The sequence below is a fragment of the Doryrhamphus excisus genome, chromosome 1 (assembly GCF_030265055.1).
Source record: "Doryrhamphus excisus isolate RoL2022-K1 chromosome 1, RoL_Dexc_1.0, whole genome shotgun sequence".
NCBI classification, from domain to species: domain Eukaryota; kingdom Metazoa; phylum Chordata; class Actinopteri; order Syngnathiformes; family Syngnathidae; genus Doryrhamphus; species Doryrhamphus excisus.
In genome coordinates, this window is record NC_080466.1 from 14,072,343 (window position 1) to 14,096,444 (window position 24,102).

Here is a 24,102-nt window from a genome sequence, read left to right on the forward strand (position 1 = left end):
CATATCTATGGACAATCTGGAGTGGCTAATTAACCTAGCATGTTTTTGGAATGTGGGAGGAAACCGGAGTACCCGGAGAAAACCCACACATGCACGGGGAGAACATGCAAACTCCACACAGAGATGGCAGAGGGTGGAATCGAACTCGGGTCTCGTAGCTGTGTAGCCTGCGTGCTAACCACAACATCAAATATTAGTCCATATTACTATTGATATTTTTCATTTTGCAAAAAGGGCTAAAACCATTTCACTACAAAGTTACAGTACTGTTAAAAGGAAGATGACTAGAAAGTGAAAGTAAAAAATAAGGGTTACTAATAATGATATTTAATGCTAGTATTTGCTTTTTTGCAAATAAGCAGAAGTTGTGTCATGTCAACATTGAAAGTCTTTGTTGCCGCCAGATGTTGGACACCCCAGGTCTCTAACATCTCTCCACGTTCTCATCTTCCGTCTCCCCCCCTTCAGATCACCATCAGCGACCACGGCGTCCCCGCCAAGTCCACCACCGTCCGCGTCATCGTGCGCGTCCTGGACGAAAACGACAACCGTCCGCTCTTCCTGGAGAAGATCTACAAAATAAAACTACCCGAGCGTGAGCGCCCAGAGAAGGAGCGGCCCGCCAGGCGGGACCCCGTGTACCGGGTCATCGCATCCGACCGCGACGAGGGCGCCAACGCTGAGATCTCCTACAGCATCGAGGAAGGCGACGAGCACGGGAAGTTCTTCATCGAGCCCAAGACGGGCCTGGTGTCGTCTAAGAAGTTCTCGTCAGCGGGGGAATACGATATTCTCACGGTGAGTTTTTCATTTATTTTCAATCATCTGAGGAATCCTCGCTGGCCTCGCCGTGAGATTCTCTCGGGGAGCGCTAAGTCAGTCCAGCACTTGGTGGAATATTTCTATTTCTGGTTGCCGCCGTCAACAAGGAGCCATGGCGTCCTATGTGCTGCTGCTGCAGCTTCTAGTTCCTGGACTATTTCTAGGCTTTTATTTTCAATGCCCAGTTTATATGACTTTGTGGAATAGTTCTGGTCTTATTTGGGGTCATTTTTGGGATTATTTTCTTTAAGGTTGTCACGGTTACTCATTTCCAAGAGGAGCGAAAGCGTCATTAAATGTACGATACTCTGCTATCCCTACAATTTCTATGACTTTTTGGTCTATTTCTGGTATTCTTCTGGGTTATTGTGGTTATTTAGTGCAAGGTTGGCACTGATCGATCATTAAATGATGGTGTATTCTGCTATCGTTGCAATTTCTATGGCATGGTCGATTATTTGCAGTTTTTTTTTATTTGTTCTGTATCTTTTCTAAGGTTGAGGCTGTGTTCAATTCTTTCTAAATGACACGTTAAATTCTGCTGTATTGCTGCAATTTGTGGATTATTTCTAGTCTTATGCTGATCGTTTTGTGCAAGGTTGCATCAAGGTCATCAATTCCATGCGAGAGGAGCAATTGCATAATGAAATGACACATTCTTTTCTGCTACTGCTGTCATTTCCATTATTTTGTGGACTATTTTTGGTCTCACTTGGGGTCATTGTGATTTTGTGCAAGGTTGGAGCGGTCATTAGTTCCATCCATCAAGAGGAGCGATCGCATCATTAAATAACCAAATGATGGTTGTATTCTGCTGTTGCTGCAATTTCTGTGACATGGTAGAGTATTTCAAGTATTTCAAATTTGCACAATGTTGCCTGCTTAAATCTTGGCAAGAGGCGAAATTGTGTGAAATGTCACATTTTTATTGTGCACCTGAATATTGATTCATAACTTGGGCTATGACTAAGAATCTGGAAGGAGTGGAACCATTCCGTGGAATGGTGCCGCTTTCCAGATACGATTGGCCTCGTCTGGGTTGGACGGGACTCCGTATTGGGAGGGGGACCCCAGCAGGGCGGCACGGCATTACCTTTGCTTGTTGCCAGGAGGGGGGCGGCATAATGGGGACTTTTTGTAACAATGTTGTAGCGCAACCTCTTTCACAACAGTAATTGAGGGGTTAAATCCCAAAAGGGGAGGGGGCATGGGGTGCCGCACAATGGCTTTTTTGTCATTGAAAATGCCAGGTTGGAGTCTTTCATCGCATAAAGTTGAAATAGTCAAGAAAAATATCTCTTTTAAAAAAACGTAATATTATGAGGAACACAGTGGTTCAATTTAACCCTTAGATGCATAAGTGGGTCAAAAATGACCCGGTCAGGTTGTTTTCTTGAAATATCTTTGTAATGAAAATTTTTCATCATTTCATATTCCAGGTATTCCTAAAAAACATGTTTTTAATATCATGCCATTCACATTTTTAACTTACATTTGAAGAAATTGTAGTTTTTGTGTTACTACCCCAACCTTCCATAAGTGGGTCAAAAATGACCCGCATGCATTTTCTATGGAATCCGATAGGAACCTTTGATTCTTATCAACTTATCAACTCCTAAATATAATACTAAATAATCATACAAATGATTATTCCTAACCAAAATGGCAAAATTGTCATAAAAAGGCATTGATTCTAGTATGGGTGATTTTTGAGCCACTTATGGAAGAGTGTAGGGTCCAGTCACTCTGGCATCTAAGGGTTAACTTGTGATTTTAGGAGAATAAAATGTAAATATTATGAGAATAAAGTCATAATGACAGCAATAAAGACTAGCATCTCCTCACGTTCCGGCATGTTCTCTCTCCAAAGATCAAAGCCGTGGACAACGGGCGCCCCCAGAAGTCGTCCACGTGTCGCCTTCACATCGAGTGGATCCCCAAGCCCGAGGTGCCGCCCGACGCGTCCCCGCTGCTCTTTGAGGAGTCGCCCTTCTCCTTCTCGGTGATGGAGAGCGACCCCGTGGCGCACATGGTGGGCGTTGTGGCCACCGAGTCCAGCGACGTCCCCGTGTGGTTCGAGATCACAGGTACGCTCGCTGCCAAACAGGAAGCTGCTCGGCGCTAACCTCACTTTCTGGAGTCTTTTCTGCTTCTATTGATCTGACCTTGAAAATCCTTGCCTGGCTTCTCTCCCCCCACCCCCCACCCTTCTTGATCAATGACTGACACGTCTTTTTCTTCTCTCTCTCTTTGCGCTTTTTATCTTTCCCTTTCCGGCACTCTGTGTTTGCTCGGATTTGTGAAGCCGGCACAGAGGATACGGAGATGTTTTACATCCTTCAGATGGCTTGCGACCACAACTGTACAGCAGAAGGTAGCTGCTGTCAACCGCTCCCCAAAATCAATAGAAGCCTTGCTGTGTGACAGAATCATCCCCATGTGTCGCTGCCTTGATACTGGGACCCATTCCCCCCCACTTCATGTTCTTTTACGTTCCAATTATCTTCTGTGATGTACCACCTTGCCGTCACCTCGACGACAATGCAACACAAACGGGGAATTTCCGGACCAAAACCACCCAAAAGGCCGTTTGCACGCCAGGCTAGTAGTTGGCGACGTCGCATTTTCACCAAGCGCTACGCATGCGTACAGTAACACCAGCCGGAAGTCGTTCATCCCAAAGATGTTCCATACTTTTTACCCTTAAAGTCTCAATCAGGGTGTCCAAAGTGCAGCCTGGGGGTCCTTGTTGTTTTTTTACTAATTTACTGAATTAGATACATAAATACATCAGCGGTTTATGCTAGGACGTTAGCCGCCATTGTTGTTGACATGAGAAAGGCCCTTTTCCAACGTTTCCTTTCAAATTCCCAATCAAGAATTGATTATTTTTGATAACTTATTGAACTTATCCTTGAATGTTCTTAACTCCTGTTTCCATGGCAGCCTTTCAGCTCAGCAGCGCGAGCGTCACGTTTAACGCCACCTGGCTGTCAGTTATCTTCGTGTGTGTTTTAGCCGTGGGGAACACGAGTATTTCGATCTGAACGTTGCGAACTCCTGTTTCAATGCTAACTCTGCATAGCTAGCATCATGTTGACATCTTGTCAACACCTTTTGGTTTCAGTACACACGTCATCAGCGATCACTTCCACATTTTCACAGGCAACTGTTTTTGTTGAGCATTGTCATGTTTGTCATTGTCATGTAAAGAAATGTCCAAAACAACTTTTTTTTAAGTCTTTGTCAGGGAAAACATATTTTAAGCTTCTTGCTGTTTCATGGCCTGTGTGGGTGGTGTTGTTGTTGTTGTTTGTGTGGAAAGCAGGGGTGGCCCAACCTTTCATTGTTCTTCACCTTTTTTTTATCAAATATGCTAAATCCCATCTGGTGTGTGAGGAGACATGCTAAGCACTTGAGGGTATTTTAAGAACAAAACCTCCGCCGGCCAACTGGGACAGACACGCGGTAACATCCAAACACAGAAATGATCCAAAATAAAACACATAAACATCGTAAAAAAAAAACACAACAGGAACAATGCAGCAATCTGGCAAACAGGAACGCTGCAAGATCAAAACGAATCAGAAAATCACACAAAAACCCGGAAAACAAAACAGAAGTTAGCCAGGCCGACTTCTTGCTAGCCTGGCTAACCACCTGGTAGCCTGGTAGCTTGGCTAACTACCTGGTAGCTTGTTTGAGTAACTTAAGTTTTAGCTTGGCTAACCACCTGGTAGCCTAGCAACTTGGGTAACTACCTGGTAGCTTGGCTAATCACGTGGTAGCCTGGCTTACTATTTTGTAGCCTGGCAGCTTGGCAAACTGGCAGCTTGGCTAACTACCTGGTAGTCTGGCTAACCACCTGGTAGCCTCGTAGCTTGGCTAACTACCTGGTAGCATGGCTAATCACCTGGTAGCCTCGTAGCTTGGCTAACTACCTGGTAGCTAGTTTGGGTAACTAAGTGTTAGCTTGGCTGACTAGCTGGGCTAACCACCTGGTGGCCTGGCAGCTTGGGTAACTACCTGGTAGCTTGGCTAATCACGTGGTAGCCTGGCTAACTATTTTGTAGCCTGGCAGCTTGGGTAACTGGCAGCTTGGCTAACTACCTGGTAGCTAGTTTGGGTAACTAAGTGTTAGCTTGGCTAACTAGCTGGGCTAACCACCTCGTTGCCTCGTAGCTTGGCTAACTACCCGGTAGCCTGGCTGTTTGTAGCTTATGGATGTTCCATAGCGTTTGCCCCCGCTAGCCGTGGTAATAATGGTAAAGCAAATAGCTACCCTAATATTAGCTGGATTTCTGGTCATGTGCTTTTCTCATTCAGAATGAACGGCCCAATAAAAACCAAGCTGGCCGGTGTTTGGACACCCCTGTTGGACTGTCAAGCGGCCATCTTTCATGATAGAGCGCTAATGTGTTGTTTGTGTTTGTGTTGGTGTTCAAACTGCTCCACTGAGCCACGACTCCGTCACTCATCCTTTGCTCTTTGCTTCCCCAAAAACAACAAAACCCGCAGGTGGGAATTATGACAGCCGCTTTGACGTGGGCAAGGCCAGCGGGACCCTCATCGTGGCGCGGCTGCTGGACGCCGAGCAGAAATCAAATTACAACCTGACGGTGGAAGCCACGGATGGGACGCGGACCGTCAGCACCCAGGTAATTGAAACACTCGCCACGCCGTTGAGGGGGGGGGCTGATGAGGAGAGGAAGTGGGCGAGCAACGAGTGACGCCGCCTTTGGCGTCAGTTGGCGAGTGATGATGATGATGATGATGAGGCCATGGTGGTTTCGTGGCACGCCCTCAGGTGATTTGCTATGGCGGTTCATCAGCGCTGGTTTGATGACCAATTAGAAGGAGTGGGAGTGGCTGCTAATGCTAACATTTCACCTGCTCTGATTAGCGCCAAACACAAATAATCACGATGTACGAGGACGTTTGACCTTCCATTCGCCTGCCAATCTAACCTTCCAAGCCATGGAAAACCAACCAATGTCTATTCTATTATTATGTCCTATTTTCTATGATATTTATCTCTACTGTATTTGGTAACAGTAGTGTAAAGGTGACTATAGGGGTGCTATTTCATGTCCAGAAGGCTCTAATAATGTTTTAAACAGGTTTTCTGTGCCATCAGTTCAAATATGTTCTATTAATATGTGGCTGGAGGAGGTTGCCTACAGCCACAGCCAAGTTTTGAGGTATGCTAGCTTCTTTTTAGCCGTGTATGGTAGTTAATAATGTTGAAATCAGACCGTATGGGGCCGCAGTTGGACCCTGGAATTGTGTATTTTGGTATGGAAATGTACGGTTCTCCACTTTGCGTTGAAGCGCTTTGTTTCTGTTCACACGGTCACGCCTTGTCCGTGAGATTTCAGCATGTTTCTCCATGGCGGCTTTGGTCGGGTATATACGACACGACGCCGCAGCGGCTCCAAAGGTTTGCCGTCCTTTTGTCCTCAAAGGGGAGAAGAGGAGAAGGGGGAGGAGGAGGCAGCTTCGGCGGAGCGAGGCCGCGAGTGAGAATCCCATTTGTTGTCGCCGGCTATGAATGCAGCCTTTCATCATGCGGCTTGTATTCGCCGCTCCGTCCGAGCTGCGGAGAAAGAAGCGGCGGTAGCGGCAGCGCGTCCTTTCATTTGGACTTTTAAGCTATTTTCACAGCCGGGATGTTTTTTTTTCACCCTGGGAGCATTCGCCATGAACTTAAACGCTCCTGTCGTTTGAAGTCCGAGCTTTCACGCCACACTTGCGCTCACGTGTCTCTTCACTTTCCGGGTCGTTTTCAGCCTCGGTGCAGTTTTTCTCGTGGCGATGGGTTGTCTATTGACCAATGAACGGCAGCAGCACTCGTGCAGCCCCAGCCTATGCAAATGTATACATTCACTCACTGGAAAAGATACGATTCTTAATATTTTCACTAAAATTGTCTTTTTTGGTTAGAACACAACTTTTTTCTTTTGATATTTTGCCTTTGATTCTTAAATTTCTACTGTCGTTTAAAAAAAAAAAAAATTTGAATTTTTTTTTTAATTTTCTTCTTTTAATTCTGACTTTATTCTGGCAATATTTTCACTTTTTCTTCACCTTCACTTTCCAAAAATAAATGCTTTTTTTAATTGTTTTGTTTTTAATTTTTTTCTTCCAGATTTCAACTTTATGCTCCTCAAATGACATTTACTTATTTTTGTAAAAAAAGCTGTATTTTTCTTTAATATCTGAAATCTGTGCTACTAAAATTAGAGCATTTCTCTTTTTTTCTTTTTTCTCTTGATATTTTGTAAATTTCTGCTGTTGTTTAAAAAAAATTTTTTTTCAACATTTTTTTTTGCAAATTTTCTTTGTGACTTTATTTTGGCAATATTTTTATACTTTTATACTTTTTCTTCGCCTTCATTTTCCAAAATTAAATGCTTTTTTATTGTTTTGTTTTTCATTTTTTTTCTTCCAGATTTCAACTTCATGCTCCTCAAATGACATTCTCTTATTTTTGTAAAATTTGACCTTTTCTCCTTACATTACATTACAACTTATCCCTCTTTAATATTTTGTATTGATTCTTGTGAAATTACTGCAGATTTTTCTTAAATTTTTGCTGCTCCTTTTACATTTTTAAGAATGTGCTGCGGGCCCCACGTGGCCCCGGGCCACACTTTGGACACCCCTGCTGTGTCCAACCCAACACGTTCCCGTTGAGGAGAATGGAAAAGTATGGAAAAGGTGTCAAATCCAAAGGTTGTTGAAATTAGTCCCTCGTGTGGAGGTGGCTGGTGGCTGTTGATGTTCCAGGCTGTACGTTCCTCGGAGAACATGTGGAGAAGTTTTCCATGCAAGCGGGATTTACTAATCCGGAGACGAGGAGGCGAGTCGAAGCCGACGGCAAAATTGTCAGTTGTCAGACGTTGTTGTTTCCTGGGGGGGCGGTGTTGGCGTTTACCTTCTAACCATCTCGCTCGTGAAACTTTCCTCAAATGTGGAAGCTGTGCCGCAGGACGGGATGGCCTATTTTCCTTGTCGTTTGGAACGCTTGACGTTCTCTCCCCCGTTGGCTTTTAAAGACTAAATATCTCCGTGTTTGCCGAGATGATTGCGTCCGACGGGGAACTTGTGTTTGTGGTGGGGAGCGGCGCTAATCCTGTTTTGGGAACATGTGTGCTTGCTCGCTGCCATCGGGCCACAAGCTGCCACCTGGCGGGGCGGGGGGGGGGCTTCCTCTCCAACGCACGGCACCAGACCCACAAAAGGACTTCTTCTTTTCCATCAAAACCGCCTCATCACACCGACGGTTGCTTCCTGTTGGGGTGGGAAACTCGTGATATACTGTGGTACTCCTACACGTGATGTACTGTGGTACTCCTACACGTGATGTACTGTGTAACGGTGGTACTCCTGCTTACACGATATAGTACTGTGTAACGGTGGTACTCCTGCTTACACGATATAGTACTGTGTAACGGTGATACTCCTGCTTACACGATATAGTACTGTGTAACGGTGATACTCCTGCTTACACGATATAGTACTGTGTAACGGTGATACTCCTGCTTACACGATATAGTACTGTGTAACGGTGATACTCCTGCTTACACGATATCCTGTAGTACTCCTACGCATGATATACTGTGGTACTCCTGTACATGATATTCTGCGTAACAGTGGTACTTCTGTACATGACATACTGTGTAACAGTGGTACTCCTACACACAGTGTATCCTTTGTAGCAATGGAGGCTGCCATAAAAGGTGTCATAATTGTGTCAGTAGTCCTACTGTAAAGTTGGGTGAGACACACAAGCACCAGACTATTGCAGCTTGGCTCAACAATCCCTACCAGGGATTCGCCCCGCCATTGCTGACCTGCACAGTACAGCTCATCCGGCCTTGTTAAAGTATGGGTTATCTTAGCCATTTTTAATATGATCAGATGTATCATATCGGCCCCATAATTATCATGCACTCCAAATTGGCCGCCTCCAATGATTGTCCCGCCCCTCTTTGATCAAATAAACGTCCCCCAAGTAGAGCATAACCGAAATGCTACAACGTTATAGTTTAGTTTGCAATTCTGGGTCAGCGGAAGCCCGATCAGCGGGGGGGGGGGGCTGTTAGCACGCGTGTTGCATGGTGAGCATGAGGGATGCTGTCTGATGTTTGGCGAGACATGAGAAGACACGCCTGGAACGCTCATGCCATCAGGCTGCTCGGGGGAAGCAACCCCGCAACAGAGGCCCACCGCTGCTCGCCTCTTCTGGGGCTAAAGTGCCGATTAGCACCCCACAATTCAGCCGCACGTTATCGTTCTTGTCAGGTTCGGGCGTCTGCGGCTTTGGAGTGCTTGTCATCTCTAGTCCGCCCCACAAGGGATATCACCCCCTGGTGTCTGGTATTCAGGTGTCTAATCGGCCCTGATCCCTTTGTTCCCCGTATTTGGCCACGCTGGAAACACCACCAAACCACCCCCAATTCACCCCCGCTCTGGGAAGTGAGAGATGGCATTCCAACAGCTCTCCATAATCCTCTGACGGAAGTCCAGTAGACGAGTGGCTGCTGTTGATAAAACATTCTCCCGCTTGGTGATGATGTTGGAGTGTTTGTGGTTGGGGGGGGTCAGCTGCACTTTTCTGCCGATCAGAGTGAGTGGAAAGACGTTTGGAACGCAGGTTTGACTGCATCCATTCAGCAAGACAAGTGATTGGCATGATAATTGTCTTCCCTCCAGTCACGCACGAGTGCTGCCGACACCGGGGAGCTGCGGTTCACAATGAAGAGAAACAGTGAACGAGGCCAGAGAATAATTATAATTTGAACATGTCCCACCCCGTTGTCCCCGCAGGTGCTCATCCGCGTCATCGACACCAACAACCACCGCCCGCAGTTCTCCCGGGAACGCTACGACGTCAGCGTCCCCGAGGACACCCCCGTGGGGACCGAGGTGCTGCACATCGACGCCACCGACCAAGACGAGAAGAACAAGCTGACCTTCACTCTGCTGAGCAGCACCGATCCTTTCAGCCTCAAGAAGTTTAAATTGGACCCGGGGACGGGGACCCTGTACACCGCCGAGCGACTGGACCACGAGACCATGCATCGCCATATCCTCACTGTCATGGTAGGGAAGGACTCGCGTCCAATCACGTTCATCCTAGCGTTAATGTTCTACACTATCGTTGCCATTTTCTTTTCTGAGAAATAAAAAAAAACTGTTTCACAACAAATAAAACGACTTTTAGAAGGCAGCTTTCGTGCCAAATCACTCAAACCTTGGCCAGTTTTGGAGGAAAGTGTATTTCCAGACAATTTAGTTTTATGGAATTTATTTTTGACAAAATTCCTTGAGTAAATACAGTAGATGAGTTATTTATTTTCTGTCATGCCCCCACCACGGTACAAATGTTTTTACGCCATGACTGTTCAGCATATACATAGAATTTTAAATAATTTAAACAATTAATAATTATTTTTTAAATATATTAATGAAAAATAATTTAAATAATCAATAATAATTTTTATGTAAATATATTAATGAAAAATAATTTAAATAATTAATTATTATTTTTTATATATTAATGACAAATAATTTAAATAATTAATTATTTTTATGTAAATATATTAATGACAAATAATTTAAATAATTAATCATTTTAAAAATATTTTTGACTTAAATATATTAATGACTAAATAACGCTGTTTCGGGGTTGACTATTTAATGAATAAATAATAAAATAAATAAATACTTAATAAATAAATAATATTTTAAATATATTATGACAATTTAAATATTTAATCATTTGTTTTTTAAAATATATTAATGACTAAATCATGCTGTTTCGGGGTTGACTACAGCCTATTATTGGTCAAAAATATGCCCATTTAAGCAAAGCTTAATGTTTTTTTTGCCTAAATGAAGCATAAAAATGTCTAAAGGAAGCAAAATACAAAATGTACGGCATTGCACTTGTCACTCATGGCCAGTCATGATACTGTATTGTTGGCTGAGACACACAAGCACCAGACTTGTCCACCAGAACAGCAGGCACACTAACCACACCCAGCTAAAACTCAACTCTGAAACTACGAGGTCACTTCCTGTCCGTCACGTGTTCAGACATGAAGATACTCTGCAACCTTGAGGACATTTCTAAGACCTAGACAAGTATAACACCTAGTAGTCGTCACGTTGCAGCAAAGCCTGTTTTCATTGGTTCTACACATCTTGGTGCCAAACTGGATTTGGGGTGTCTTTCATTTCCAGGTACGAGACCAGGACATCCCCGTAAAGCGGAACCTGGTCCGTGTCATCGTCACTGTGGAGGACGCCAACGACAACGCGCCCTGGTTCATCGACACGGCCTACTCGGGCCGCGTGTTCGAGTCTGCGGCCGTGGGCTCGGCCGTGCTGCAGGTCAGCGCCCTGGACAAAGACAAGGGCCAGAACGCTGAGGTCCGCTACAGCATCGAGTCAGGTACTGGGGTCTCGTGTCGCCTTTACTGATGGCCTTTGACTGCGGAGGACCGCCAATGAAGTCAGCTTTCTAAAATGCATGAGTCACATTGACGTCTGCATCCTACTGGATCTTCTTCATGAATGGAATATTTGAGTCCAAGCAGGGCTTTGTCTGGACTTTCCAAATATGTCAGCCATTTCATCCACCCTCCGTCTTCTCCCCTACTAACCTTTAGACAATGAAACAAAGGCAGCCATTGTTTGGACGTCTTATTTTCCACACTAGATGATCAGACCCAAGTCATTTGTTGTCGGTATCATTATCAGTTGGTATCGGTAAGGAAGTAGCCAGTATCCATCATCTCTACTTCTATGGCGTTGTGCCTTCAGATTATGTTTACTAGGAACTATTCATTCGTTCGTTTTCTACCACTTATCCTCACGAGGGTGTTGAAGCCTATCCCAGCTGTCTTGGGGCGAGAGGCGGGGTCCACCCTGGACTGGTGGCCAGCCAATCCCAGGGCACGTATAGACAAACAACCATTCACACTCACATTCATACCTATGGACATTTTGGAGTGGCCAATTAACCTAGCATGTTTTTGGAATGTGGGAGGAAACCGGAGTACCCGGAGAAAACCCACGCATGCACGGGGAGAACATGCAAACTCCACACAGAGATGGCCGAGGGTGGAATCGAACTTGGGTCTCCTAGTTGTGTGGCCTAGAAAGTAAAAAAACACAATTACACTGACAGGGAACTCTCTCAACACTAACATGTGAGAGTCTATATTATCTTATTTATGTCTTATTTTCCCTTATTATGTCTAATATCTTGGGTAATAGGAGGGTAAAGGTAACTGTAGGGGTGTTATTTCATTCATGGAGGGCTCTAATGAGGTTAAAAAGTGTATTTAGAAGGTCATAAAAAGTAAAAAAAAAACCAAGGGATTACTGTCAATGGAGTAATGAGTAATGTAGTAACGAGTAATATAGTAATGTAGTAATGAGTAATATAGTAATGTAGTAATAAGTACTATAGTAAAGTAGTAATGAGTAATGTAGTAATAAGTAATATAGTAATGTAGTAATGAGTCATGAGGAATGTAGTTAATGTAGTAATGAGTAATGTAGTAATGACTAATACAGTAATGTTTTAATGAGTAAAGTAGTAATGTAGTAATGAGTAATGTAGTAATATAGTAATGTAACTGTCATGATGAACGTGACTTATCCAACTGTAGCCTTCCTGCGTATTTTCCATTGTCAATCTCAGCTGGGGGGGGGGGGGGTTTGGTCGTCAGGCAGGTAAAAGAGTTGAAACGTACCAGAGTGCTCCCCGTACCAAAGCTGCCACTAAACTCTGGTCTTCTTGCAGGAAATACGGCGAACTCCTTCGCCATGGACCCCGTCCTGGGGACCATCTCGGTTGCCAAGGAGTTGGATCGCAGCAGAAAGACGCAGTTTGAACTCGCCATCAAGGCGACGGATAAAGGAACGCCCCCACTGTCCACCACCGCCACCGCTCACATCCTGGTGACCGTGTCCGACAACGCCGCCCCCAGGTTCACCCAAAAGGACTTCTCCGCTGATGTCAGCGAGTCGGCCGTCCCGGGAAGTTTCGTGAGCTCGGTCACAGCCATCAGCCAGTCGTCGGTTTTCTACCAGATCAAAAGCGGCAACGTCAACAACGTGTTTGACATAAACCCCAACTCTGGCGTGGTGGTGACCCAGAAGGAGCTGGACTACGAGACCGCGGCTCAATACAGGCTCGTCATTCAAGGCACCAACATGGCCGGGCTCGCCAGCAACGCCACGCTCATGGTTCACCTGAAGGACGAAAACGACAACGCTCCCGTTTTCCTCCAGAGGGAGTTCAAAGGCGTCATCAGCGAGTCCGCCCCCGTGAACAGCATCGTCCTGACGCAAAAAAACACGCCTTTTGTCATCCGTGCCTCCGATGCTGATCACGACCACAACGCCATGCTCATCTATCAAATTGTCGAGCCTTTCGCTCTCAACTATTTCGCCATCGACTCGAGTACCGGCGCCATCAGAATCACGACCGCTTTGGATTACGAGCAAAGGAGCGTGTACCGTTTCAGCGTCCAGGTCCACGATCTGGGGATGCCACGTTTGTTCGCCGAGACAGCGGCCAACGTGACAGTTGAAGTCATCGACGTGAACGACTGTCCGCCCACGTTCAGCCAAGACCCGTACGAGACCAGCATCGTGGTACCGACGTACAAGGGGGTGCAAGTGATCAAAGTCAACGCCACGGACTTGGACTCTGGATCCAATGCCAAACTTCTGTTCTCCATCTCGGAGGGTAACATTGGCGAAAAGTTCCAAATGGACGCCAACACGGGCGTCATCTCCATCCAGAACGTCACCCAACTGAGGAGCAGATATGAACTCAAAGTGAGGGTTTCGGATGGTAGATTTGCCAGCGTCGCCACGGTCAAGATCAACTTAAAGGAGAACAAGGAGAGCAAACTCAAGTTCACCAGAGAGTCCTACAAAGCCTCGGTCCTGGAGAACTCATCCGAGAAGAAAACCCTGGAAGTCATCGCTGCCGTCGGGAACCAGGTGAACGAGCCTTTGTTCTACAAAATCTTGAATCCCGACAGGAGGTTTAAAATTGGCCAAACATCCGGCGTCGTTTCAACCACCGGGATAGCGTTCGATCGGGAAACCCAGGACACCTTTAACGTTGTTGTTGAGGTCTCCAAAGAGGACGCGTCTGAAGAAGCCGCCCACGTTCTGCTAACCGTGACTGTGGACGATGTCAATGACAACAAGCCGACTTTTGTCAACCTTCCCTATCACGGTCTGGTTCAGATGGACGCCAAGGAAGGCCAAGTCATCCGGCAGGTCACGGCGGTGGACAAGGACCAGGGTCCCAATGCGGAAATCCACTATGAGCTAAAGGGACAAGAGGAACACTTCCACATCAGTCCGTCTGGGGAAATCTCCATCAAAAGGACGTTTGAGAAAGAATCGCTCGACACAGACTTTGTCGTCGTCGTCCTGGCGAGGGACAACGGCGACCCGCCGCTGTCGGCAGAAGTCCAAGTCCCGATAAGAGTGGTGAACAAAGCCGTGCCCGTGTTTGAGAAACCTTTTTATAACATCGAAATCCCCGAGAACATTCAGGTGCACACGCCCGTCCTCCACGTGCAGGCCAGCGATTCTGAAGGACCTCGCATCGTTTACACCATCTCCGAGGGCGATCCCCTCAAACAGTTCTCCATCGATTTCAACACAGGCGTTCTCCACGTTGGCCAACCTTTGGACTTCGAGACGCATCCCGCCTACAAATTAAACGTGAGAGCCACCGACTCGCTGACTGGGGCGCACGCCGAGGTTTTTGTAGATGTCATACTGGAGGACATAAACGATAACGCCCCGGTGTTCCTGTCAAAGTCCTACCACGCCAACATTTCCGAGGCTGCCGTCATCGGAACATCGGTCCTGCGAGTGGCTGCCAAAGACATGGACACTGGGAACAATCGGGAAATATTCTTTCAGTTGGTAGAAGAAAAGGGAAAGAGCTCGGATTATTTCACTATCGACCGTCAAACCGGAATCATCTCCACAGCCCAAGTGCTTGATCACGAGGAGTTCCAGCAGCACCGTTTGAGGGTCCGCGCCACCGACGGGGGAGTCCCCGCCCTCTCCAGTGACGTTATCGTGACGGTCGATGTCACGGACCTGAACGACAACGCTCCGACGTTCGCGGAACCAACGTACCAAGCCACCATCAGCGAGTTAGCCTCACGCGGACACTTCATCACCCAAGTCCAGGCCTCCGATGCCGACAGCTCAGACGCCAACAAGCTGGAGTTTGCCATCATCGGCGGAAACGAGGATCAGAACTTTGTGATTGACAAGCAGAGGGGCGCCATTGTTATTTCCAACCACCGCCGGCCGCACATGCAGCCGCTGTACCACCTTAACGTGTCTGTGTCGGATGGCGTTTTTAGAAGCTCGGCCCTTGTTGTGGTCACGGTCACTGGTGCCAACATTCACAACCCCACCTTCTCTCAGGTGGAATACGTTGTGGAGCTGGTGGAAAACTCCCCCGCGGGTACCTTGGTGGCAGAGGCTAAAGCCACAGACGACAATGAAGGCATCTACGGCCAAATAACGTATCACATCGTCAACGACGTCGCCAAGGACAAGTTCTCAGTCAGCGAAATCGGAGAGGTGTTCACCTTGGAGAGCCTGGACCGTGAGAACTCCATCGACAAAGTCATTCCCATATCTCTAATGGCTAAAGACGGCGGTGGAAAACTGGGCTTTTGTACGGTCAATGTGGTTCTGACGGACGTCAACGACAATGCTCCGCAGTTTAGGGCAGCCGACTACAAAGTCACCATCCCGTCAGATGTCCCAAGGGGAACGTCGGTGGTTCAGATTGCCGCATCGGACATGGACGAGGGAAGCAACGCCGACATCGAGTACTCCATTGAAGCAGATGTGGAAAATGTGGCGGAAAACTTTGAAATCCATCAAACCTCGGGAGTCGTCGTGACCAAAGAGAGTCTCATCGGACTGGAAGGCGAGCTCTATGCGTTCTTTGTCAGGGCCAAGGACACGGGGAACCCACCCAAGCATTCGGTTGTCCAGGTTTACATACGCATCGTCACCCCTGAAACGCCAATTCCCAAGTTCGCCGAATCTCATTACCGCTACACCGTCGCTGAAGACCTTCCCATCGGCACTGAGATCGACGTGCTGCAGGCGGAGAGCGAGCAGCTACTCCTGTACAGCCTCGTGAACGGCAACACTCCGGAGAGCAACGAGAACGAGGTGTTTGTTGTGGACAGGGACACCGGGGCCTTGAAGCTTCAGAAGAGCCTGGACCACGAGACGACTAAATGGTACCAGCTCACCTTGCGAGCGCAGACCAAGCACGAGAGCTACGAAATCGCCGCATCTGTCAACGTGAACATCCAAGTGAAAGATCTTAACGACAACAAGCCCGTCTTTGAGTCCGACCCTTATGAGGCGGTCGTGGTTGAAAACCTCCCAAGCGGGGCGCAGGTTATCCAAGTCAAAGCCACCGACTTGGACTCCGGTGCCAACGGCCACGTGGTCTACAGCCTGGACCCCAAGCAGGACTCCCAGGAGATCTCGGAACTCTTTGCCGTGAACGCCGAAACCGGCTGGGTGACCACCTTGAAAGAGCTGGACCGTGAAAAGCAAAGCAAGTACACCGTCGTGGTCTTTGCCACCGACCAAGGCGACAAAGTCCAGCATGTGACCGACACCAGAGTGGAAGTGACGGTCGCCGACGTCAACGACAACCCGCCCCGTTTCACCGCTGAGGTCTACAAGGGCACGGTCAGCGAGGATGACCCTCCGCCCAGCGGGGTGATCGCCATCCTCAGCACCACCGATGACGACTCAGACGACATCAACAGACAAGTCAGCTACTTCATAACCGGTGGGTCTTGACTCGAATAAAAGTTAGCCTTTTGCGGTTCCCTAAGCCAAAAGATGTCGTGTTTATTTCTTCGTGTCCAAACAGCGGGGGACCCCCTGGGCCAGTTTGCCATCGAACACGTCCAGAATGAATGGAAGGTGTTGGTCAGAAAGCCCTTGGACCGCGAGACCAAGGACTACTACCTCCTGAACATCACCGCCAGCGACGGCATCTTCACCGCCAAGGCGGTGGTGGAAGTGAAGGTGCTGGACGCCAACGACAACAGCCCCGTGTGCGACAAGGTACGTCTGCGGCGTTAGCTTTAGCTTTAGCCAATCCGCCCGTGTTGTCTTTCTCACTCCACCGTCTCTCCGCCCCCAAGCTCCTCTACAGCGAGAACGTCCCCGAGGACTCCCCGGCCAGCCGACTCATCTTGCAGGTCTCGGCCACAGACGCCGACATCCGCTCAAACGCTCAGATTTTCTACGAGCTGCAGGGGGCGGGATCCGAACTCTTCTTCATGGACTCCGACACAGGTTAGCATTTGTACAATTCCCCTCGGACTACATCAGCTGTGAAGGAAATGGACATACAGTGGCGTCTTGGTTAAGGTCGCTAATCAGACTCAAACCAAGGCGGACTTTAACTTTTTCATATAATATTTCAATATTATGTTCATAATTTTAAAAACTATATTTTAGTTTTATTTTTATAGTTTTTTTCTTGTCAAATGACTCTGTTAGAAGTTTTCTTGTTAAGTGTTTTCTGACTGTGCCACGGGACGATAAAAGAACAGCTGCATTCCAAATTTGGACACCCCTGAGCTAGACACATTCTTGTTTTTTGTTTTTTTTTTGTATCAAAACCTCCAACGCTAGCCCCGCCTTTCTTTCTCTGTGGGCATTTTTTCTTTGTTTGTCTTTGAGATGTTCCACATGAGGCCAAATTAGCATCAGCTGCCGTGGAGCCAAGCACAACACCCTGGTGCCCACTTGTTTATTTACTACTTCATTCTTTTGATTTATTGATTTTTTTCTGCATGGAGCCAAGACTATTTCCCTGCAGGGCCACTAAGGGGGGCGGGGGTCGTTCGGGGGGACTGGGGCTGGCAAGGCGGCACTGAAATACAGACTTGCACACTTAGCTTGAATTTATGACGCTGTCGCTACTTGTTGCCTGCAAATAACGAGAGAGCGTCCCTAAATTGCATGCTCCACCCGGCTACTTGGAAGGGTGGAGGGGGGATTGGGGGGTGGGGGTAAAAAGAATAACAATAACAGCTCATCTCCTTCATCTGTTTGGGTTTTTGTCTGGAAATGGATGTCGGGATGTCGGTTCATTTTTTAATTAATTATTAATAATTATTTTTTATTAATGTATATTTTTTATTTATTTATTTAATTTTATTAATTATAAAAATAATTATACATTATTGAAATAAATCAATATTTAAAAAAATCCTGAAATGAATACATCAAACAATCAATACAAATGCAGTGTAATAGATCATTACAATTTAATATAAAAAATGAAATAGCAAAATTAAATCCACATGAATATAAGAAATATTAAATTCAAGTTTCAATGTGATTATTTGATATTTCACAATTAGATGAATAAATTGATAATTTCAAATGATTTCATATTTAAATAATAAAATTTTTACATTTACATTTTTTGCACATTTTTATTGGATTGATGGATATTGAAGTGAACATTTAATGTGTTGATTCCTGATCCTCCTGATTCCTGTGTCTCCCATCCCAGGTGAGCTGAAGACCTTGAAGCCGCTGGACCGCGAGGAGCAGGAGGAGCACAGGTTCAAAGTGCGGGCGGTGGACGGCGGCGGGCGCTACTGTGAGGCTGACGTCCACATCGCCGTGCGGGACGTCAACGACAACGCGCCGGAGTTCTCGGCCGACCCGTACGCCTTCAGCGTCTTCGAGAACACGGAGCCGGGGACGCTGGTGGCCAGACTGCAGGCCAGCGACGCTGACAGCGGTAAGGAGCGCTCCTCGAGACAGGAAGGAGGCGGTGAAACGCCTTCTTTTAAATCTTGAGGTTACCACAGGCCGTTAACGTCATAAGCAGGAGGGAAAGGAGCGCTTGATTTGCTTACCTGCACAGTACGGGTAGTCTTGTCTCATTTGAGCGTTTTTTTTTCTAAATGGTCAATCCTCTGAGCAATTTTTTAATGCTATGGGGTTTATCGGTATGACATCATAATTCAGTTGGGTAATTATCGTGAACCCCACATTGCCTCAACGGCGCCCCCGCTGGGCCAGTAGCGCACGCTATTCTTCCTCCATGTTGGCTGCATTCTTAGTTCTTGTCAGTTTTGTCAGTGCTTTCTTGATCCTCCACGGGTGTTTGACACACGGTCTCGGCGTGGACGACGACTCCTCGGCTCGGGCCGCTAGCGTGTTAGCCTCGTGGGCGCAGTTAGCGCCTCTGACAGACAGACAGCACGGCTGGCCTCCATCGCGGATGAAGTTCAGCGAGTCCACATTCCACGCCTTTGGCTTGGTCCTTTATCGCTCCTCGCTCGTATCCCGGGATCTGACTCGCCCTCAGCGCGGTCTGGCTCTGCTGATATCATGTTGCTGTGTCTACCATCGTGACTTAGAAATACTCTGGGGTCTTTATCCAAAGACCATCTTGTAGGCTGGCAAGGCTGGACAGCTTTCTTCATTATTTTAGTTCTGGATGTTGTTTGGCACCCGCTAGGATTCAATACTTTCTAAATATATTTTATTCATCTTTCAATGTATTTCATTTTTATTTCAGCTATTTTGTCAAAATATTTCAGTAGTAGTATATTTATTTTTATTTTATTTAATTTTTTTAACGATTTCTGTCCCAACATCTTAGTGCATCATGCGAACATCATGCGACATATTTAGTCGCAACGTCATAGTCCAATTATCTTCATTTTTGCGGTTTGGGATTTTGGGGAATTTTCACCAGATGGCGACAGTTTTCCTAAAATGTACGTTTGGGTTCATCAAAGCCTCTATATTGTCTTCATTTTGGACCAAAATTTTTGTTGCATGTCTGAAAACAAATTTCATGAGGTGTTATAACACGTTAGCATAGCGACTGTTAGCATATTAACATTTCATTGGACTTTAAAAACGATACATGGCTGCTCGGATTGATATCAAATCCCGGCTTATTCAGTCGAGTTGTTATTGCGCTATGTGTTAGCTTAGCAACGGTTAGCATGCTAGCATTTCAGATATCCCACCCAGTGCCAGTGTTCTTGAATGCATGATTAGGAGCGAAGGCGTAGCGTGTGTGATGATAATAAATGGCGGCGTAATGGCGTTTCCCAAAAGCACCTGCAGAGATGCATTATGATATATTATCGCCATCCGTCTGTGTCTCGTTGCCAGCGGGAGGACGTGAGTGATGGCGATATCGTTGCCGGGCATCACAGCTGTTGTTTGGAAGATGATGATTTCCTCATGATTGATGTTTGGGTGTAAGGGGGGGGTGGAATGGTTCAGGAATCAACGATCAATGTGCACCAGCACGTTCCGCCTTCACTCCTTTTTTTCTTTGCCTCCCAGGCGTCAACAGCGACATTGTGTACTCATTGGTCGATTCCGCCGAGGGCTTCTTCTCCATCGACGAGCTGACGGGGATCCTAAGCCTGGAGCGCCCCCTGGACCGCGAGGTGCAGGCCGTGTACCAGCTGAAGGCCCGCGCCAGCGACCAGGGCTCACCCCGCCTCTCCTCGCTGTGCCACGTGGTCGTCTCCGTCCTGGACATCAACGACAACCCGCCCGTCTTCGAGCATCGGGAATACACCGCCACCGTGTCGGAGGACATGGTTGTGGGCACCCAAGTCCTCAGGGTGCAGGCAGCCAGCCGCGACATCGAGGCGAACGGGGAGATCGCCTACAGCATCGTCAGCGGCAACGAGCACGGCGTGTTCAGCGTGGATCCTCGCACGGGTAAGATACCTCCTACCGTCTCACCTGGTCCGCAGTAAAGGCAAGTGGTCGGGAAATGGATGTTAGATGTGTTGAGGACTGAACCATCTTTGGTCTATACGAAACAGTGTGATTATTTTTACTGAAAACCTCCAATTGTTGTTTTTTTTGGACAACTCAAGTTGTCTTCTGGTTTTTACGAAAATGTACGTTAGATGTGTTGAGGACTGAACCATCTTTTGTGTTGACGCCAAAATGTGTAGTAACTTCACTAAAAGCCTGAAATGGTTGGGTTTTTTTGGACTATGGATAATTCCAAGACTTCAAGTTGTCTTCTGGTTTTTACAAAAGCATTCGTTAGATGTGTTGAGGACTGAACCATCTTCGGTTTATACAAAAGAATGTGCAATCATTTCATTGAAGACCTAAGATGGTTTGGGTTTTTTTGGACGTTTTATTTTCTGAAAGACTCCAAGTTGTATTTGGTTTTTCCCAAAACATATGTTCAATGTGTTGAGGACTGAACCATCTTTTGTGTTGATGCCAAAATGTGTGGTAACTTCATTGAAAGCCTAAAATGGTTGTTTTTTTTTTTGGACTATGGATAATTCAAAGACTCCAAGTTGTCTTTGGTTTTTACAAAAGCATACGTTAGATGTGTTGAGGACTGAACCATCTTCGGTGTATACAAAAGAATGTGAAATCATTTCATTGAAAGCCTAAAATGGTTGGGTTTTTATGGACTACGGATCTGTTTTGTCCTCAGGCGACGTCTTCGTGATCGAGCGTCTGGACTACGAGGTGTCTCACGAGTACTACATCACCATCGAGGCCACGGACGGCGGCTCCCCGCCGCTCAGCGACATGGCCACCGTCAACGTCAACCTGACGGACGTCAACGACAACAAGCCCGTCTTCAGCCAGGATGTCTACACGGCCGTCGTGGGCGAGGACGCCGAGCCGGGAAGGACGGTGCTGACGGTGAGACAGGCGTTCGCTACGTGTTGACGTGTTGGTAGCTATCGCGTCGCAGCACCTGCGCTAATCCTCATTCTCATCCTCATACTCACGCCGGCCGAGCTCTTTGAGGAGCAAAGCCGCTTCACGCTGGCTCAACCTTTTTGTTGTCTGACGCTCGTCATCACGCGGCTTCGTTAACGATGACGTGAAAGCTCGTCTTCGTGCTCCAGCAGCACAAACACTGACACAAATAGTCACAAGACCGACAAAAACAGAACAATTAGAATATCTTACATTACCTAGATCTTACATTAGAATATATATATATATACATATATGTATGTATATATATGTAATATATGATATAGCCATATCATATTTTCATCATGTCATGAATTATTCATAAACATTTGATGATTTTTTTTTGCTTTCATATTTTTGAAAGCTAAAAAGTTTCTTTTTATTCTTTGTGGAATAAAATGATGTGATTGTGACGTGAAGGTGGTGGCGGAGGACGCTGATGGGCCGTCGCACGCCAATGTGCGCTACGCCATTGTGGGCGGCAACGGCGGCAGCCCCTTCATCGTGGACCCGCTGCGGGGCGAACTGAAAGTGGGTCGGCAGTTGGACCGAGAGCAGGTGAGGGGCCGGGCCGGGCGGGGCGGCGTCAGGTAGGTTTGGACCTGGTAACAACCTTCCCCCCTCCCTCATCCTCAGACCTCGGGGTACACGCTGACGGTGATGGCCTCCGACAACGGGACGCCGCCTCTCTCCAGCAGCGCTGTCATCAACATCGACATCTCCGATGTCAACGACAACCCCCCCCTCTTCTCCCAGGCCAACTACAGCATCATCATCCAGGTGGGGAGGAGGTGGGGGGTGGAAAGGAGGGATTAGCGGGCCAAACTCTGGCCATCCTATTTGTTTACAACTGCCATTAAAGTGTAAAAAGAAGCTAAGCACTAAAAAAAGTTGTGGTTTTGTTTTTTTAGAAAAAAAATGTTATAGGAATAAAATATTCTATGCTAAAGTCCTGATTCCCAGCCTCCTCAAATGCATCATGACGCCTGTTGCCAACCACCTCTGTCTATTCCGTAGGAGAACCAAGCCGAAGGAACCAGCGTCCTCCAGCTCCTCGTCTCCGACCGGGACGCATCCCACAACGGGCCGCCGTTCGCCTTCTCCATCGCTGACGGCAACGAGGGCGAGGCTTTCCGCATCGACCAGCAGGGGGCTCTGCTGTCGGTGGGGGCGCTCAGTAAGAAAGTGAAAGAACACTACCTGCTGAGGGCGCTGGTGAGTTATACTAATAATACTGGCTGATATTGTTGAGTTATAAAATTATTAAAAATAAATAATAATAATCAATCAATAATAATGTTATTATGGGATTTTATATAATTTAAATCATAACAAAAATAGGAATGGAAATAAAATATTTTCTATTCCGCTTAATCCTCAGAAATAATCATGATAAAGAAATAATAATATATATGATTTGGATTTTCATTAAATTGCATAATTATTAAAATAGCAAAAAATGTGAAAAGAACTAATAAAGAAATAATTACAATTAATAGTATTTTTACTATTGTGTAATTATGAAAATCATGAATCGGTGTTCCAATGTGAGTGGGCGGGATCACGTGAGGACAGAGAGAGTGGACAGATTGGACGCGGGACATACCGTAGGTGTGATGTCTCCTTGTTGGACCCCCCCCCCCCCCCCCAGTAGAGCTGTTGACCATCTGTGTGAGCGTTGGAGTGGTTCCTAGTGCCGCCGTGCCAGTTATAGAATAGAATAGCAGCAGTGCCCTCTAGTGGACAAATCAGTGCAGCCTGAATGTTTGCCTTTGCTTTTTGCAGGTGTCCGACAGCGGCAAACCTCCGCTCTTTTCCAGCGCGTTCATCAGCGTCCGCATCATCGAGGAGAGCGTCTACCCTCCCGCCATTCTCCCCCTGGACGTCTTTGTTTCCACAGCCGGGGACGAGTACGCGGGCGGCGTCCTGGGTAAGATCCACGCCACCGACCAGGATGTGTACGACACGCTGACCTACAGCCTGGCCCCCGCGTCCTCCCCCGGCGAGGCCTTGTTCTCCGTTTCCGCCTCCGATGGCAAAGTCATCGCTTTGCGGCCCCTGGACGTGGGCCACTACCCGCTCAACGTGACGGTGACCGACGGCCGCTTCACCGCCGCCGCCGACGTCAACGTTCACGTCCGCCAGGCGCTGCGCCAGGCGCTGGACAACTCCATCGCCGTGCGTTTTGCCAGCATCGCCCCCGAGGAGTTCATTGGAGACTACTGGCGCAACTTCCAGAGGGCGCTGAGGAACATCGCCGGGGTGAGGAGGAGCGAGGTCCAGCTGGTCAGCCTTCAACCGTCCGAGCAAGGAGACCTGGACGTCCTGCTGGCTCTGGAAAGATCCGGAAGTCCGTACCAGTCCCAGGAGGTGAGAGCAGAGAGGACGTCTTAACATGATAATCAGGAATTGGACATGCGGTATGTT

The 24,102-nt window shown here is 47.1% G+C and overlaps 1 protein-coding gene across 1 annotated transcript in view; it reads left to right on the forward strand.

Annotated features, from left to right (window-relative positions):
* Window positions 1-24,102, forward strand: part of fat1a (FAT atypical cadherin 1a) — a 58,895-nt gene that overhangs the window by 26,189 nt on the left and 8,604 nt on the right. Inside the window, 16 exon segments of the mRNA XM_058063442.1 lie at window positions 469-798; window positions 2,693-2,909; window positions 3,128-3,196; window positions 5,341-5,480; window positions 9,655-9,930; window positions 11,074-11,284; window positions 12,644-16,717; window positions 16,802-16,998; window positions 17,079-17,232; window positions 18,464-18,697; window positions 20,269-20,655; window positions 21,401-21,615; window positions 22,096-22,233; window positions 22,312-22,455; window positions 22,693-22,890; window positions 23,461-24,045. Of these exon segments, the coding sequence (XP_057919425.1) occupies window positions 469-798; window positions 2,693-2,909; window positions 3,128-3,196; window positions 5,341-5,480; window positions 9,655-9,930; window positions 11,074-11,284; window positions 12,644-16,717; window positions 16,802-16,998; window positions 17,079-17,232; window positions 18,464-18,697; window positions 20,269-20,655; window positions 21,401-21,615; window positions 22,096-22,233; window positions 22,312-22,455; window positions 22,693-22,890; window positions 23,461-24,045 (7,569 nt within the window).